This window comes from Carassius auratus, chromosome 26 (assembly GCF_003368295.1).
Source record: "Carassius auratus strain Wakin chromosome 26, ASM336829v1, whole genome shotgun sequence".
In the NCBI taxonomy this organism is placed as follows: Eukaryota; Metazoa; Chordata; class Actinopteri; order Cypriniformes; family Cyprinidae; genus Carassius; species Carassius auratus.
The window spans coordinates 8,314,652-8,332,513 of record NC_039268.1 but is presented as its reverse complement, the minus strand read 5'-3'; the positions used below and the strand labels follow the sequence as shown (position 1 = coordinate 8,332,513).

The 17,862-nt window shown below is 37.4% G+C and overlaps 1 protein-coding gene across 7 annotated transcripts in view; it reads left to right on the top strand.

Annotated features, from left to right (window-relative positions):
- The first annotated feature begins 3,805 nt into the window (after positions 1–3,805).
- The window catches only part of gria2a (glutamate receptor, ionotropic, AMPA 2a), a 37,659-nt gene continuing 23,602 nt past the window's right edge, over positions 3,806–17,862 (top strand). For 4 of the 7 annotated variants that reach the window (XR_003275861.1, XM_026204022.1, XM_026204023.1 and 1 more), the window contains exons 1-2: positions 3,922–4,118; positions 4,317–4,457. Coding sequence is in view for 6 of the 7 variants with exons in the window: in XM_026204022.1 (XP_026059807.1) it covers positions 4,046–4,118; positions 4,317–4,457 (214 nt within the window). In the remaining variant the exon portion in view is untranslated. Of the gene's footprint in view, positions 4,119–4,316; positions 4,458–17,862 lie in introns of all 7 variants that reach the window. The other 3 variants (XM_026204026.1, XM_026204028.1, XM_026204027.1) reach the window with 1 other exon arrangement.

Below are 17,862 nucleotides of genomic sequence, written 5' to 3'. Positions count from 1 at the left end.
TCTTTTCCTCATTATTACTATGCACTTAAAATGGTTTGAGATGGATAGAAATGTCATCGCTGTGTGAGTTTATTCTTTTTCAAAAATCATGTTTGCAATGTAGCTATTGTTTGCTGTTTTTCATTGATACAATCATATTCACTTCTAGTGTTTTTTTTTTTAAATATTAAATATTCTACCTAGTAGTGATATTGCTGTGAATTTCATGTTTTTCAATATTGGTTTTCTAAATGTACTTTATTATAAGTAAATATGCTTTAAAATCATAAGATGTGTTTTTTTCAGTGTTACTAGCAAACTCTAACAGCAAGGTATAAATTAGTGTTAGTATTTTGTAAGTATTAACTGTCCATACATTGTACTTGAAAAAGAAGCTATTGTGGCTCTTTTTTGTGAATAAATGTATATATATTTAAAAAAAAATTACAAGATTAAGCTAACTGAATATATGTGATTTCAAATGAGGGTTAGCACAAATGTAATCTAAATGTAATACAAAAGTAATTAGATTACGTTACCAAAAATGTGTAATCTAAGAGATTATATTACTGACTACAAATTTTTCCATGTAATCTGTAATCAGTAACTGATTACAATTCATAAATTATCTACCCAGCTCTGGTAATGCATTACAATCTTGCATTGCTTCCTAATAAAGTAACGAATTACGTTACTTAGTTACTTTTTATGGAAAGTAATTTGTTACATTAATTTTGAGTTACTTTTAAATCTGTGCAGGGCTTGCTTGTTTGTTTTTAATTATATATTTAAAAAATATATATTTTACAAATGCAAAAGCCCAAAGGCCTTTCACAACCAGATTGAATGAATATGCTTCCGGCTGAAGGAAATGTAAATTCACATCTGTACAGTAGAGGGCGCAGCTCAAACAAATAGCTTGACGCAGGAGAAGAAAGTTTGAAACTTTCAGCAATAACACAAATGAAACCAATGTGTTGTTTTTGCCTAGTATGATTTAATTGGATTATCTAAGGTCAGTACCAAAAACAATGATTAATAAAATGGGATTAAATGCATAAATCATATTTGTTTTATCATATTTCATTATTACAGGTTTGTATAATATTCTGAGTTTGCATTTGACTGTTCAGTTTTTGTGGAGTAAATATATGTTCATATTTAGTCCAGAACTACAGTAAGATCACACAGTGCACACGATGCCACATTTATCACGATTTCTCTCAACATGGCAACACGAGAGCTGTGTCAGTCAGTATGGGGAACAAAGTAACTCAGATATTTCCTTCTAAATGAAAAATTAGTGCATTACTAAACTAGTTACTTATAAAAAAGTAATCTAATTACATAGCTCGCGTTCTAGACTAAGGAGTTACCCCAAAACTGTAAATTATGAACAAAGTAATACACTTCAATTAGAATTTTAACAAAAGTCTGACAAAGCATTTCCTTTAAACATTAACAGCTAAATCAGAGAACAGAGAGTTTTTGCTTAAAATGAAAAAGAATATAATCAATAATTATGAATTACAAAATGATAATCCAACTGTTTTAATATAATTTATAACTGTGTGTTCTACAAAACAACAAGCTTTAAAACACTTTTTTTTCTTACTGATGAAAGTTAAATCATTTAATGTGATTCTCTCTCTCTCTCTCTCTCTCTCTCTCTCTCTCTCTCAGGTACATTATCAGTGTAAGCTTCATAGTGAAAACTTCTAAATCGCTCTAGTCAACGTAGTCCATATTACAATGAAAATGAATGCAGACTGTATCTTGCGGTTATTTTTGGAAAAACAGTAGGGGGCGTTTTATCCCACTCTACCCCACATTGCAGCCCATAGCATATTTATGAAAAGAATTGAACTTTGGTACTAGTGCTGGGGTCCCATTCATGTTCCTAGAAGTCTAATTCTCTGCAAAGTTCCCTGATCAATCAATCAACTACTTACCATCTTCAGGGTCCAGTTGTTCAAAACTAATCTGATTAGATACTGGCCCTCGGATTGGATTAAACCTTGAAAATTGGTTGTTAAAAAAAAAAAAAAAACTATTCTGATTTCAGATTAGATCACAAAATCCAATCTTGGTTTTGATCAAGACTTAATCCTCAATTTGTGTTGTTCAAAACGTTTTTGTAAGATTGGGATACTTTTGATAACAATATTCAGATCCCAGCAGAAGGGTGGATTTCAGGAACAAAAATATAATAAAACTTTAAAACTGGTCCAATAAATACAATATTTGTAACGTAATATATCCCCAAACAGCTGTCGATATCAAACAAAAATACAAATTATTAACTACATTTGAGTTTCAACATCAGAGATGGAACAGTGACAAGTTGCAAAACCATGTCCCTTTAGGAGCTCTGTAGAGCACGAGTAATCCAGATTTAGAAATATGAAAAGTGTGTATCTGGATTAAGGTGACCCAATCAAATTTGCCTTACAAAAGTAAAATGGGTTACCTGATCCTGGATGGCAAAACATGGGATTTCCAAATTCTGATTTAGATTAAACTTTTTGAACAACTAGCCCCAGGAGCATCTGATAATTACAGACTGAGTTATTTTTATTTTTTTAGGGCTGGAACTGAGCTCTGGATTTAGGTAGATTTAGGTGGATTCAGCATTAAATGAATCTTAATTTAATTGACAAATTTTGTAGGGTTAGACTTCCACAGCAATTCACTGCTCTCTCCTGGTCATCATGGGAACTACTTAGACACTTGCAGATTTTAAATAGCAAGATTTGTTGGACAAAAACGGCATCATTGTTTTATTTTGTGAAATCAGTGGTTTATTTATAATTAGCTGTACTGATACTGTGCCATACTCGTGGCTTAAAATCTATGCACATTCTTATCATATGATAAATGCCTTCTGTGATCTAAATTACAATGGTGTAAATTAGAGCTACACTTTATTTTCAAGTTTAACTTTCGTTAGAAAAGTAGGTCATTTAAAATGCATGTCTTGCTTTAAACGCAAAAGGCTCACAAGTACAAAGAGATTCAGGCTCAAATTCTGGCTCATTTCTCTGAGATCTGTTAATATTTGGCCGTCTGAGATGTACAGAAGAATGAGTTTGTTTCTTCACTGAAACAGATTTGGAGGAATTTTGAAAAGATTGAAGAAAAAATTGAAAAGACAAGGGAAACTACTTTTCCTCTAGCATCAAAATCCACTGGCACTCAGGGACCAAGTTTGGTGACCCCTGATGTAAACAGTGCTTGATCTGTGCATATTTCTCTCCTGATTCAGACAAGACTTTACTTTTTACTGGAGGAAGCATATTTAGACAAGAAGCAATGGTTTAAGGTGAGATGCAATGCTAAGAGATGAAATGCTAAATATCTGTTCAGATGAAGAAGCAAACTCGTCCACATCTTGGATAGCCTGATGGGTGAATACATATTTTTAGCAAGTTTTATTCCTATTCCTTTTTGCTACCATTTTGCATCCTTGCTCCATCTCTTTATCCACCGACAGGTCTATGGTCAGAAAATGGAGCCCATTCTAGACAGTAATATGTGTAATGAATATTCGTTTTGTGTTATATTTCAGAAGATGGGGAGCCCAAACTTATTGGGTTGCAAGGTTTCATCTGTCACACTTGTGTTTTCTAATGCGTTTTCTAATTCAATCAATTCATAACCAAAAGAAATCATGCGACATACAGTATATTAAACTAATGAACAAGATCAACTAGTCGTAATCCAATTTGCCAAAGCAGCTGAGCCAATGTCCCAGCGCGAGCGCGCCTCTCTCAATGCGCGTTCTAAATAAAAGCAGCCTCGGCTCCGCTCGGCTTTTTTCGTCTTCATCAGTATTCTTACCGTGTCCTCTGAGTTGAAACGATTCTCAGGGACGGAGCCGCAAAGGAGGTGGGCAAGACTCCCGCATCATCGCGCCCGCTCTTTCCCTCATCAGCACCGCGGTCTATCGAGAGCCTCTGCGTTTGAACTGTGGTCATTTTTAACATGTGTCGACTCTATCTTGTGCTCGCTGTTTTGTGAACAGTGCACGTTTGTTGGATGTGGTCGCGTGGATAATCAGAAGACGATGATTTTGTCGGGTCTCCTTTTCCCCGCGTTATGGGGACTGGCGCTCGGCGGATCTCCAAGCGTCCAAATCGGTGAGCGCACTACGACTTTAGATCACAATGCATCTCGACTTGATACGTCTGACTAGCGAAATGACTTAAAAAACATCTTTATATGTGTGCCATGTGAGATTTTCGCGATATAGGCTATATGATATTTTTGGAGTAGCTATGAGACGTGATTCGTCTTGTAATTTAATTATGAATCATTTGAATGTGTTCTTTTCTCAGGTGGCCTGTTCCCCAGAGGAGCGGATCAAGAGTACAGCGCGTTTCGGATCGGAATGGTTCAGTACGGCACGGCCGAGTTCCGCCTCACTCCTCACATTGATAACCTGGAGGTGGCTAACAGCTTCGCCATAACAAATTGCTGTAAGTCGACATGGAGTTTTTACCACTTTAACTATTTTCCATAATGAATTATAATCTAAGTGTTGATACGAATTAATTTACCGACGCACACAGGTGTGATCATTAAGGCATCTAGTGTCCCTTCCTATATTATTCATTCATCCTCCAGTGATGCCGTTTTAAATATTACAGGAGCCTTTATTGCAGCTTCTGTGCGTTATTCGTATTCGAGTTAACACAGAATAGCTATCGCCTTCATAGCCTACTTGTGTTCTATTATTAACGCTGGTGTGCCATCCACTTGTTTACGCAACGCTTAAAAGGACCGGGGGCTGGTTGTGGGCAAACAATCGGTATATCATTCAAGAACTTTGGTTTTAATCAGTCTGAATTGTGGCACATTTGGTTCTGGCTGTCTAGATGTGCAGACTATGCGTTGGGAAGATAGTGGTTATATAAACCAGTTTTTGGGGGATGTGATAATTGGCATTCTCGGGAGCAGCATGATGATGGTTTCCACAGTAACGGAGGAGGAGAGGAGATGGCCCCGTTTTACCAGCATCTGAACAATTAGATGCCAAATAAAACAGCTGAAAGTATCTGAGTGTCTTTTGTCTTTGTCGAATGCTTTACGGTCGAATTTCTTTATATCATTTAAGGGGTTATGACAAGCGAGGCACGAGGGCGTAAAAATGGACCTCGCGCGCGTCCCTCCCCCACGCATCTTAGATCTGAAGCATGAAGATCAGTTTCGAATGATGAAAGACTTTACGATTTAAAAAGGCTATTAATTATTAGTAGTCAGTATAAAGGGTTTGAAGATTCTTCATAGATGTTGGCCTTTCACGACATCCAGACTTTCTTGTCAGATCTGTTCAATGGTTCTGTTCAACGGATTCACTAAACCGGCCTGAATGATTCATTCACTAATCAGACTGAACAATTCGTTCACGAATTGGACTGAATCGTTCCGAGTCAACAACTCATTGATTCTTTGAATTGAGAACGGTCTCTTTCCAACATGTCCGATTCGTAATGAGCAAATTAGAACCAGTGAGTGAATTGATACCGAGAGGAGGCTGTGTGATGAAAAGTTAATTGTTTGGCATAGCCTAATTGCGATTTTAAATAGCCTAGTTAATAATGTAAATGCTGTTTATATATATATACTGTATATATATATATATATATATATATATATATATATATATATATATATATATATATATATATATATATATATATATATATATATATATATATATAGTTGAATCATGTTTGCAACAGACTGAACTTGGGAAAAACGTAGTGTATGTGCTACATTACGTTAAAAAATATTTCAGAGCATTTAACGATTTACAATTTGTGCATGATACAAATGAACAACTGAGTATATTTAAAAAAAAACTTATTTGAAACAAACTGTTCTCAAACAGTTAACTAAATAAGTCAGATTGTTTATCACTATGTATACAAATTAATTTGTTTAAAATAAATTCATAAAATTGCATCTATGTTTTTATGAGCTGAATTATGCTTGCAACAGGCTGAATTGAAAAAGCAACATGTATGTGTTACATACTCTGTTTAGGTGCAATTATAATATGTCATATCAGAATGTCAGAAACCATGCTATGATGACATGATGCAAATTAATAATTGATATTTTTTTAAACTACTGCTCACAAGAAATAATTCATAGAAATGAGTCAAATCTCCCATCAATACTCCTTTAGTAGAATGTAGTATTTAGTAGACTCTTACTTGTAGGCTTTTGAGGAATGATAAAATTGTATTGCATATCTGTAGATATGTTCAATTTGGTTTTGTTTAACAATTGCATATTCTAAGCGATAATTTCTAAATAGAAATCTATGCAAATGCATGATAGTTTTAACATTTTACACCAGCAAGTAAACACATAGCTTTATTGAGGTCCCTGAAGAGGTGCGCAAACCTGAATGGGCTGCGGAGACACCTCGTTATAGTTCTCACCCAGTCCATCAACCTGAATGTGTTGTCTCTCAGTGTGCATGGCTCCTTTGATGTCAAACACTGATGCTTTGCGATGTGAGCTTCACTGCGACAAGTCTGTGTCTCATCATCCTGAACTGCCGCTGATTCATGCGAATGGCCTGCCCACCCCCACATTCCCATCCCACAGATACATACATCATGAACTGAAAATCTCAATGATACTTCAGGGTACACATACATAATATTTAGAAAACTGCTTGGGCATTTGATTGTGAGGAGGTGTGTGGAATGAGGGCCTGTGCTTTCTGCTTTTCACCTGCAAATATAGAACATAATGTAGTCACTGCACCTGGAAGATGAATAAGTAAATTATTTTGTCTTGCTATATGCAAACATGCCTAGACCTACATACTCTAATGTTGTTTATTTAATGCACTCAAGGGATTTCCATTGCTGTTGAATTTACCCACATGTGTATCATGGGTGTTTTCTCTGAAGAGGCAAGGGAGGCAGTGGGAAAATAGTTCATTTCTTGCCACTCTTGAGCCCACTGAGTTTTATCAAACAACTTAAAAATAGACTGTGTTTTACTTACTCTCGAAGCATCCTATGTGTATATGACTTTCTTCTTTCAGACGAATACAGTCAGAGTTATATAAAAAGTTGTCCTGGCTATCCCAAGCTCTATCATTGCAATCAGCAGGCGTTGCAGCTGAACAGTTCACAAGTCGTCAAATAAAGCATGCGCATTCATAATAAACGTGCCTCACACCGCTCCGGGGTGAGGCTCAGTTATTATTTGTATCTAATAAACACTTTTCTCTCACTTCCGTTATCCATCATGCGCGGAAGACATTTGTATATGCAGCACGCTCTAGAAACGCTTCAGAAATATCGATGTCCTCATTGGATTGGTTGAATTCTACAGGATTTCCGCGAGACGTGTGTGTCATGTCATGTTCCACCTGGAAACAAAGATACCGTGGCGCCAAACCCCCTCACGAAAGAAGAAAGCCTAGTGTTTACAATTGTGACAACGAGGAATCGACTACATGCTGGATTTTCAAAATTATGTGAAATATTTAAATTTCACAGCATAGAATCTTTAAAATACATCCAAGAGTTTTACACACCAGTCTGTTATTGTGGCGACATTTCCACGCCTCAAAGTGTGACGATGAACGAAACGAACTGTGATTGGTTGTTGACATGTTGGTCTTAGGCCTCATGGGTGGGCCTTGGCCAATGAAAGCTGCGATAGATTCCAGAACACAATGAAGGGCATTGTCCATCCATTTCAATGAGCTACTGTCATAATGACAAACTACCTAATTCAGAGTGTAAATTATCTATTATCATAAAGTGACAGAGGCAGCATTATAGTGCAATAGTAGTGTCCAGTGTTGGGCAAGTTACTATAGAAAAGTAATAAGTTATGGTTACTAGTTACTTCTCAAAAATAGTAACCAATTACCAGGTAAAGTATTATTGCATTACTTTAAAAAACAATATGTTCACGTGTCTCTTAACTTGGATGCCTCCAATATTAAATGTTAAATTAATGAAATGGACACTATATTAAATAAATTATTATTTTTAAACATTGTACACTAATACAAAACAACAATGTAAAAATACTTATCTAAAGCACTATTCGGACGGGACTAGTTTTCTAAACTACGTTTGAGTTTCGATTCTTACCACCTGACGTCTGTGATTTTCATGTAACAATTCGGACGGGACTAGTATCTCCATGTTTATTACAGAGGTGGGAGGGTCTGATTTGTGTATCTGGGCGTCACAGAGATCACGCGCTCTGTATGCGTGCATTGCATTCATTCAGAATGATTGCCTTAGTATTATTACACAATAAATACTAAATGGCTAGTATAGCAAAACCATGTTAATGTGTGGTTCCTTTAGTTTAACTTGTTTTCCTTTTTTTTTTTTTTTATTAAATGTAATTAAAACATTATGTAACTGAGTACATAAATGAACGTGAGTAATCTTACCTGATGCTGATATTACAATAGCCGGTATTAACAGTTTACGCGATCTTGCTCTTGATTTTATTAGTTGTATTATTTTTTTATTATTATTATTTATTTGCCGCTAAGCAAATATATCAAACATCCGCGCGGTAAGAGCATCTACGGTAATTCACGTTGGCCAAAACACACAAGGAAACGCGTTGTGAAATAAAATATCACCGGCAATCACAGACATTCGCATTCGGACGGGATTAGTTTTCTCAGAGGATCACTGAGTTTGCTGAAAAACGGTAGGTAATTTGCTCTGGAATTATCACAGAGGTTGTGTGAGAAAAACACAGACGTGGCAGATTCGGACGGGATTAAAATCACCAAGTACGTCTGTGAAACGCAGATTTCTCTAACGACCCCCTGTAAAACTAGTCCCGTCCGAATAGGGCTTAACACTGGTCATTTTTTACCAGTTTTTTAACATTCTACAAACAAAGCACAATTTAAGTTAGTAAAATATTATTTTGAGGACATTTCTGAGACCCCCTTTTAAGTGAGTGAGTGACGTGACATTCAGCCAAGTATGATGACCCAAGCATTTAACCCATCCGAAGTGCACACACACAGAGCAGTGAACACACACACACACTGTGAACACACACCCGGAGCAGTGGGCAGCCATTTATGCCGCGGCGCCCGGGGAGCAGTTGGGGGGTTCGATGCCTTGCTCAAGGGCACCTAAGTCGTGGTATTGAAGGTGGAGAGAGAACTGTACATGCACTCCCCCCCACCCACAATTCCTGCCGGCCCGGGACTCGAACTCACAACCTTTTGATTGGGAGTCCGACTCTCTAACCATTAGGCCACAACTTTTAATCAGGCAAATAAATGCAGCCTTGCTGAGCAGAAGGGATTTATTTTAAAACTGATGCAACTGACTAGTGATGGACGTTTCACAAAGGATGTGAAAAGCGCTGCGCTGGCCACCGGGTTCAGAGCAGCCCTTCAGAGCGCAGTGGCAAAAACTATTTTGAACTTTTAGCACGCTTGCGCAACTTGCGCACCAGTGGTGCGCTCTGCAACGCGAGCACTTTGGTTGAAGCAGCAATTAACCGTCCTCGTGCGGCACAAGCCTTTGAAATGATTGAATATCATATCGCAGTGCATTCCACGTCCTGTGTGAAAGGGCCATCGCCATCAGATGACATTGCACCCCGAATCATCACAGACTGTGGGCTTCAAGCAACTTGGGCTATGAGCTTCTCCACCCTTCCTCCAGACTCTAGGACCTTGGTTTCCAAATGAAATACAAAACTTGCTCTCATCTGAAAAGAGGACTTTGGAACACTGGACAACAGTACAGTTCTTCTTCTCCTTAGCCCAGGTAAGATGTTGTTTGTGGTTCAGGAGTGGCTTAACAAGAGGAATACGATGACTGTAGCCAAATTCCTTGACACTTCTGTATGCCTTGACCTCAGCCTCAGTCCATTCCTTGTGAAGTTCACTCAAATTCTTGAATCGATTTTGCTTGACAATCCTCATAAGGTTGCGGTTCTTTCGTTGGTTGTGCATCTTTTTCTTCCACACTTTTTCCATCCAGTCAACTTTCTGTTAACATGCTTGGATACAGCACTCTGTGAACAGCCAGCTTGTTTCGCAATGAATGTTTGTGGCTTACCCTCTTTGTGAAGGGTGTTAATGATTGTCTTCTTGACAAATGTCAGATCAGTCTTCCCCATGATTGTGCAGGCTAGTGAACCAAACTGAGTGACCATTTTAAAGGCTCAGGAAAACTTTGCAGGTGTTTTGAGTTGATTAGCTGATTTGCATTTCACTACATTCTAATTTGTTGTTTTTGTTAAATGTGAGCCAAAGACTTAAACTACTTAAGTCTGTGTGCACTGAATTCATTCAATACACAAGTTTCACAATTTGATTTAAATTACTGAAATTTTGAACTTTTCCACAACTTTCTAATTTATTGAGATGCACCTGTACATTACATTGAGCAGGATTTTCTGTGGATGATATGTAAGCTTCATTATAAGAATTTATTTGCCAGAAAAGCCAATTGTTTAGACAGAATATGTCTGCCATAGCAAAAAACTAATTTATGTTGTAACATACAAACACTGTTATCACTTGTTTATCCTTGAAGTGATTGAAGTGATTTAAGTGTCTCATCTGAGACCCGTCCAAGTCTATTGACAGATACTATGTGCCCTTGAAAGGTTTCAGCATTGTTGTGGCAGTTACATTTTGTATCAGAACAGTTATTTTTTTTAGTGTACAGCAGACTCTGTTACTCTATTAAAATATTTTCAAAAGCATGTTTGTTTTTGGATTGTCCCATTTGCTTATTACATGATGATATTAGAGTTTGAGTTCCTGGAACACAGCAGCTTTTCTTTAGTTGTCAGATTAAATAACACATTAATGTTAACACTGAGCATAAAATGCCTCCAGCTTGCCGCCACTTATGAGATGCTATCACTATACAACAACAACTCATTGGGATGCACTAAAAAAAAATTCCATTTTTTTTTACCTTGCTGATGTCACAGACCCCAAAATATAATGAGACCCAATTTATATTATGAAAAATAATCATCTTAATAATTTTATAAAGTGAGTGATGTGACACACAGCCAAGTATGGTGTCCCATACTCTGAATTCGTGCTCTGCTTTTTAACCCATCCAAGTGCACACACACAGCAGTGAACACACACACACATCATGAACAAACACCCGGAGCAGTGGGCAGCTATTTATGCTGCAGCACCCGGGGAGCAGTTGGGGGTTCGGTGACTTGCTCAAGGGCACCGTAGTCATGGTATTGAAGGTGGAGAGATCACTGTACATGCACTTCCCCCACCTACATTTCCTGCCGGCCCGAGACTCGAACTCCCAACCCTTCGAATGCGAGTCCGACTCTCTAACCATTAGGCCATGACTTCCCTTAAAATATATGTAAAATATATCTAAAATATTATAAGGACTATTATACTAGAAGATTGTCAGGAAAAGCTGATTCAAGAACTTGGGAGAGATTCACAAGGAGTGGACTGAAGCCAGAGTCAAGAGTAAATTTAGCATTTCATTTGTAAATCAAGGTCTGGAGGAAGACTGGAGAGGCACAGAAGCCAAGATGCTTGAAGTCCAGTGTGAAGTTCCTGAAGTCAGTGATGATTTGGGTGCTGTGACGTCTGCTGGTATTGCTCCATTCTGTTTTATCAATTCAATGCAGCCATCTACCAGGAGATTTTGGAGCAATTTATGCTTTAGTCTGCTGACAAGCTTTATGGAGATGCTGATTTAATTTTGCAGCAGAACTTTAGTACCTGCCCACAGTGCCAAAACCACTTCCAAGTGGTTTAATGAGCATGATATTACTGTGCTTGATTGGCCAGCCAACTCGCCTGACCTGAACCTCACAGAAGATCTATGGGGTATTGTGAAGAGAAGGAACTGTGAAGAAGTAACATCAGACAAACAGTACAGAGGAGCTGGCGTTTTTCCATGATTTTCAAACTGTGGAGATGCACCTGTATTTGTGTGTGCTATATTAAAGATATTCACATCAGCGTGTCCAGAAGGGGGTGTGGAGGATTTAGTGCTGAAGACAGGATGAAAAACGAGTGACTGAGCATTTTCTCTCCTTTACTGACAGTACCTCAATCCCAACAATCTGCAATCACCTTGAGGGACAGAAAGAGATGTGTGTGTGTGTGTGTGTGGGGGGGGGGGGGGGGGGGGGTCTAGTAGGGGTTTATTTAAAGGCATTTGTTAATCAGGAAAACACAGTCACAGTTGAATGAGGAATGTGTATGTGATGTGATGCAGGACTGTCTTAAAGTCATTAATGTATACCAAGGATAACCTGATCATTACAGAGGAAACATGTTTTTGAAGGATAAAGATGATTGCGTGTTGTCAGAGGCTGGACAAAGCATTCAATCAGTCAAAAGTGAGATGATAAGAAAGTAGTGGGGGATATGACATATTGGTATTGAGAGGTGAGCTTGTTATTAAGGGGAGTGCAAGCAGATAGTTGGTTATGGGTACAATGTCTCAACTTGGCACATTAATATATAATTCAATTGATGTGCTGTCACATGCATGTATTGCCACATTGTAATTAATAATCATGTTTTTGTTCGCATCCATCAAAAAAAAGAAAGAAGAATAGGATCAAAATAAATATTATTATTTGTATTTTTAAAGTATTTTTCTGTCTGGGTTGTCTGGCAGTACAACATTTCTTCATTAGATTTCAAGCCAAAATATATCTATTTAATCAATATCACAGAAGCAAGTGTTTTGTCACATTTGCATAGATTGCATTTTGTACAACACATATTGTCTCTAAACAGCGTCACAGTAATAAAAAATAACAGTATTAAGTTCTTCAAGAATCAAACACATTTTTAGGTTAGTTAATTGTTAAATTTAGTTAACAGCATGAATGTTGCAATGTTCACTATGAAATGAACTCAGCAATAAAGTAGTTACAGAAGATCAGTTCAGTGTCAGTTCAGTGTTTATGCAGATTAGTTCAATAATATTGATAGTGCTAGTTTATTAAATTATGAAATTACATTACTGATGATGTACTATTTGACCACATATCACAGAAGTTTCCTGTCCTTCTAGTAGAAGTCATGTAGAGGTGGGAAACATCGAATTCTTGGTGATACGTAAGTTGTGACGTTAAAGGGTCATGTTGATTTAAAATTTGATAGAGAGAGAAAGAGATATCAGTGAGCGGAAAGCAGTTCTGTAGGTAATGGTGAATCACAGATGAAGCGAAGCTAAGTGTGAAACCAGAACTTACCGTGTACGATAAAATTTCATTTATATCATCTCTACACTGTAGTTTGCGTGTGATGTAAATATTTACTCTGAACTTATGAGAAGAGACTTTGAAGCTTTAACAAAGCACATTTTCTGTCATAAAGGCTCATTAATATCTGCATATTCAAATTATAAATGACAGGAGTGATATGTTAATGCCTTGGACCAAATGCAAATGTTGGTGCATCTCTCTCTCATCCAAGGTCAAATGCAGAAACACCCCTGATTTCTGATTGACGGATAGGCTGTCTTGTCAATTGGCTTTAATGTCAACAGCAGACGGATCCAATTAGTTGACGGAGTTTACCTTCTTCTCATGAATTTGAAAATCTTTAAAACAACAACCAAAAATTTTATTTTGTGCATTAGAACTAATGCTATACACTCTTTAAGAAAAAGATAACATAAGGGCCTGGAATAAAGAACCTTAAACTGATATTGATTGCTTCCACTGTCTTCATCTGTAAGCTGTAAGCTTTGGATAAAAGCGTCTGCTAAATGAATAAATGTAATGTAAATTTAATATACAGGTCCTTCTCAAAAAATTAGCATATTGTGATAAAAGATCATTATTTTCCATAATGTAATGATAAAAATTTGACTTTCATATATTTTAGATTCATTGCACACCAACTGAAAAATTTCAGGTCTTTTATTTTTTTAATACTGATGATTTTGGCATAGAGCTCATGAAAACCCAAAATTCCTATCTCAAAAAATTTGCATATCATAAAAAGGTTCTCTAAACGAGCTATTAACCTAATCATCTGAATCAACTAATTAACTCTAAACACCTGCAAAAGATTCCTGAGGCTTTTAAAAACTCCCAGCCTGGTTCATTACTCAAAACCGCAATCGTGGCTAAGACTGCCGACCTGACTGCTGTCCAGAAGGCCATCACTGACACCCTCAAGCGAGAGGGTAAGACACAGAAATAAATTTCTGAACGAATAGGCTGTTCCCAGAGTGCTGTATCAAGGCACCTCAGTGGGAAGTCTGTGGGAAGGAAAAAGTGTGGCAAAAAACGCTGCACAACGAGAAGAGGTGACCGGACCCTGAGGAAGATTGTGGAGAAGGACCGATTCCAGACCTTGGGGGACCTGCGGAAGCAGTGGACTGAGTCTGGAGTAGAAACATCCAGAGCCACCGTGCACAGGCGTGTGCAGGAAATGGGCTACAGAGAAGCAGCACTGGACTGTTGCTCAGTGGTCCAAAGTACTTTTTTTCGGATGAAAGCAAATCTTGCATGGCATTCGGAAATCAAGGTGCCAGAGTCTGGAGGAAGACTGGGGAGAAGGAAATGCCAAAATACCTGAAGTCCAGTGTCAAGTACCAGTGATGGTCTGTGGTGCCATTTCAGCTGCTGGTGTTGGTCCACTGTGTTTTATCAAGGGCAGGGTCAATGCAGCTAGCTATCAGGAGATTTTGGAGCACTTCATGCTTCCATCTGCTGAAAAGCTTTATGGAGATGAAGATTTTGTTTTTCAGCACGACCTGGCACCTGCTCACAGTGCCAAAACCACTGGTAAATGGTTTACTGACCATGGTATTACTGTGCTCAGTTGGCCTGCCAACTCTCCTGACCTGAACCCCATAGAGAATCTGTGGGATATTGTGAAGAGAAAGTTGAGAGACGCAAGACCCAACACTCTGGATGAGCTTAAGGCCGCTATCGAAGCATCCTGGGCCTCCATAACACCTCAGCAGTGCCACAGGCTGATTGCCTCCATGCCACGCCGCATTGAAGCAGTCATTTCTGCAAAAGGATTCCCGACCAAACATTGAGTGCATAACTGAACATAATTATTTGAAGGTTGACTTTTTTTTGTATTAAAAACACTTTTCTTTTATTGGTCGGATGAAATATGCTAATTTTTTGAGATAGGAATTTTGGGTTTTTATGAGCTGTATGCCAAAATCATCAGTATTAAAACAATAAAAGACCTGACATATTTCAGTTGGTGTGCAATGAATCTAAAATATATGAAAGTTAAATTTTTATCATTACATTATGGAAAATAATGAACTTTTATCACAATATGCTAATCAGTGGGAAGTCTGTGGGAAGGAAAAAGTGTGGCAAAAAACGCTGCACAACGAGAAGAGGTGACCGGACCCTGAGGAAGATTGTAGAGAAGGACCGATTCCAGACCTTGGGGGACCTGCGGAAGCAGTGGACTGAGTCTGGAGTAGAAACATCCAGAGCCACCGTGCACAGGCGTGTGCAGGAAATGGGCTACAGAGAAGCAGCACTGGACTGTTGCTCAGTGGTCCAAAGTACTTTTTTTCGGATGAAAGCAAATTTTGCATGGCATTCGGAAATCAAGGTGCCAGAGTCAATTATTTGAAGGTTGACTTTTTTTGTATTAAAAACACTTTTCTTTTATTGGTCGGATGAAATATGCTAATTTTTTGAGATAGGAATTTTGGGTTTTCATGAGCTGTATGCCAAAATCATCAGTATTAAAACAATAAAAGACCTGAAATATTTCAGTTGGTGTGCAATGAATCTAAAATATATGAAAGTTTAATTTTTATCATTACATTATGGAAAATAATGAACTTTTATCACAATATGCTAATCTTTTGAGAAGGACCTGTATTTCCAAATACAACAGTTATTGTGTGTAAACAACCTTTAAAGAACCAACTTTGTTAATAGTGTAGAACAAGCATGCATTTGTTTAAAATATTTGTAGTTATCATTTATTCTTTAGTTGATTATACTGGAAGAATAATATTTTCTGGTCATGATTCCCTGTATGAATATGGCATACAAATTGCCATACTGAAATTCCCTACTATACTGACAACACATTTAGATAGCTAGAGCAATTGACACACAAATGAATCCCCAGTGCACTTATATGTGCGGCCCATTCACACAGGCATATCCCATAAGCCCTGATGTGTGGCAGTGCCAGCTCAGACAGCAGCAGGCTCTCTCTACTGTTCCGTGCGACTGCTGATCAAAGTCTCATATTTAGCTCTCTGACTGCATGCAGACTGTCTGCAGATCACTGTGTGTGAGCACAAGCTGCAGCTGGATTATGAACAGTTTGACAAGCACCCATATACACATGGAATTAAATATGCAAAGTAGAATATATATATGCGTTGCGGACATGCATGGACAACTACAGGTGTCACCGACATGCATCATCTCTCGGAGAAGGTGAAAAAACACGAAAAAGCAAAGATGCATATGGATAGTAGGGAGCAGTGTAATATAAGTGAGAAATTTAAGTCAGCAGTGTAATGTAAGTGAGGAATGTGATATAAATGAGCAGTGTAATATAAGTGAGTTGTGTAAACAGTGATTTATGTGACTTCAGTTATATCTTATTAAACTGAAATCGAAGGTAAACCTAATCACTAAAGCTGTTTACACTGCAGAATTAATCTCTTATCACAATTTGTTGTCTGTGATGAGAGAATTCGGAACAGTGCAGATGAGCATGAACTCTTCTAAATGCCTCTGTTTGGTCACTGTATTCAACTGAAATACATATCAGTGGTTATGCTCAGTGTTGCAAAAATGCTAAAAAATAAATCTGATTTATTAACAGATCTACTTTTTATATATTCACATTTCACTTTAATTGCAACAGCCATAAAAAAATCTTTAATTGTGCAAGGGCATTGTTTGTCCCTTTCATTTTGGACCCTCAATTATGCAATTGTACAATATTGTGCTTGTATCGTAGATTCATCATCTTGCTCATATAATTGCACATATCCAAGATGCATTACTCCTAGTTTAATGTAATTGATTTCAGACTCCATTAGCATTTGCCCTGAAGATGTTAAATATGTTGACATTAATAATCTTTCATTTTCATAGTTTTCTGTTTTGTTTGTTTCTACATCTTTGTTGTTTATAATGTGTGATTTAATGTTTGAGATCAAGAAATATCTGAATACTGTGTCTAAACTGCATTAAAGTATGCTTAGGTCAGTTCATGGTTTAATGTTGATGAATTGTATGTGTCATATTGAATTCTTTCCATAAAAGTGATCAACTGACCTTCTCCAACATTAAGTACATGTGCGTAGATCTATAGTCCAAATGTGCTCCATACTGGCATGATTTCAGTTAGTCTAAAAAGATCAAATTACATTTTAAAAAGATGATTTATTGCTGTAGTGAACTTTTAAAGTGCAATCAAACACTTAATTCTCCAATCGATTGCTGTCCTAATTGTTAGAGTGTAGATCATTAAGTGGCTTCTGTCAAAATAAGAGACTCTATATATCAAATAAAGACTAAATACTTTAGTTTGTTGGCAGTGGTTTGAGTTAGTATGTATATTATGTTTGCATAGATTTATTGTGTTTAAAAAGCCAGGATGGCTTGAGGAGTGGGCGTAATCTATGTCTAATCAATTTTTTTTCTCTTCAGTGCTCACACATTCTCAGATCAGATTTAGCTCAATACTCTCAGACTAGTTTATCAACCATTGATCTACACGCACTGATTCAGCTCTTATGCCCCCTTCCTAAATTAGGAAAAGAGAACTGACCTCACACCAGTGACAATGAGCTTACCACATTCAGTGGTCAAAAAGTTGCATTTTTAGGCAAATTATATTATATTATAAGTTATAAGGAA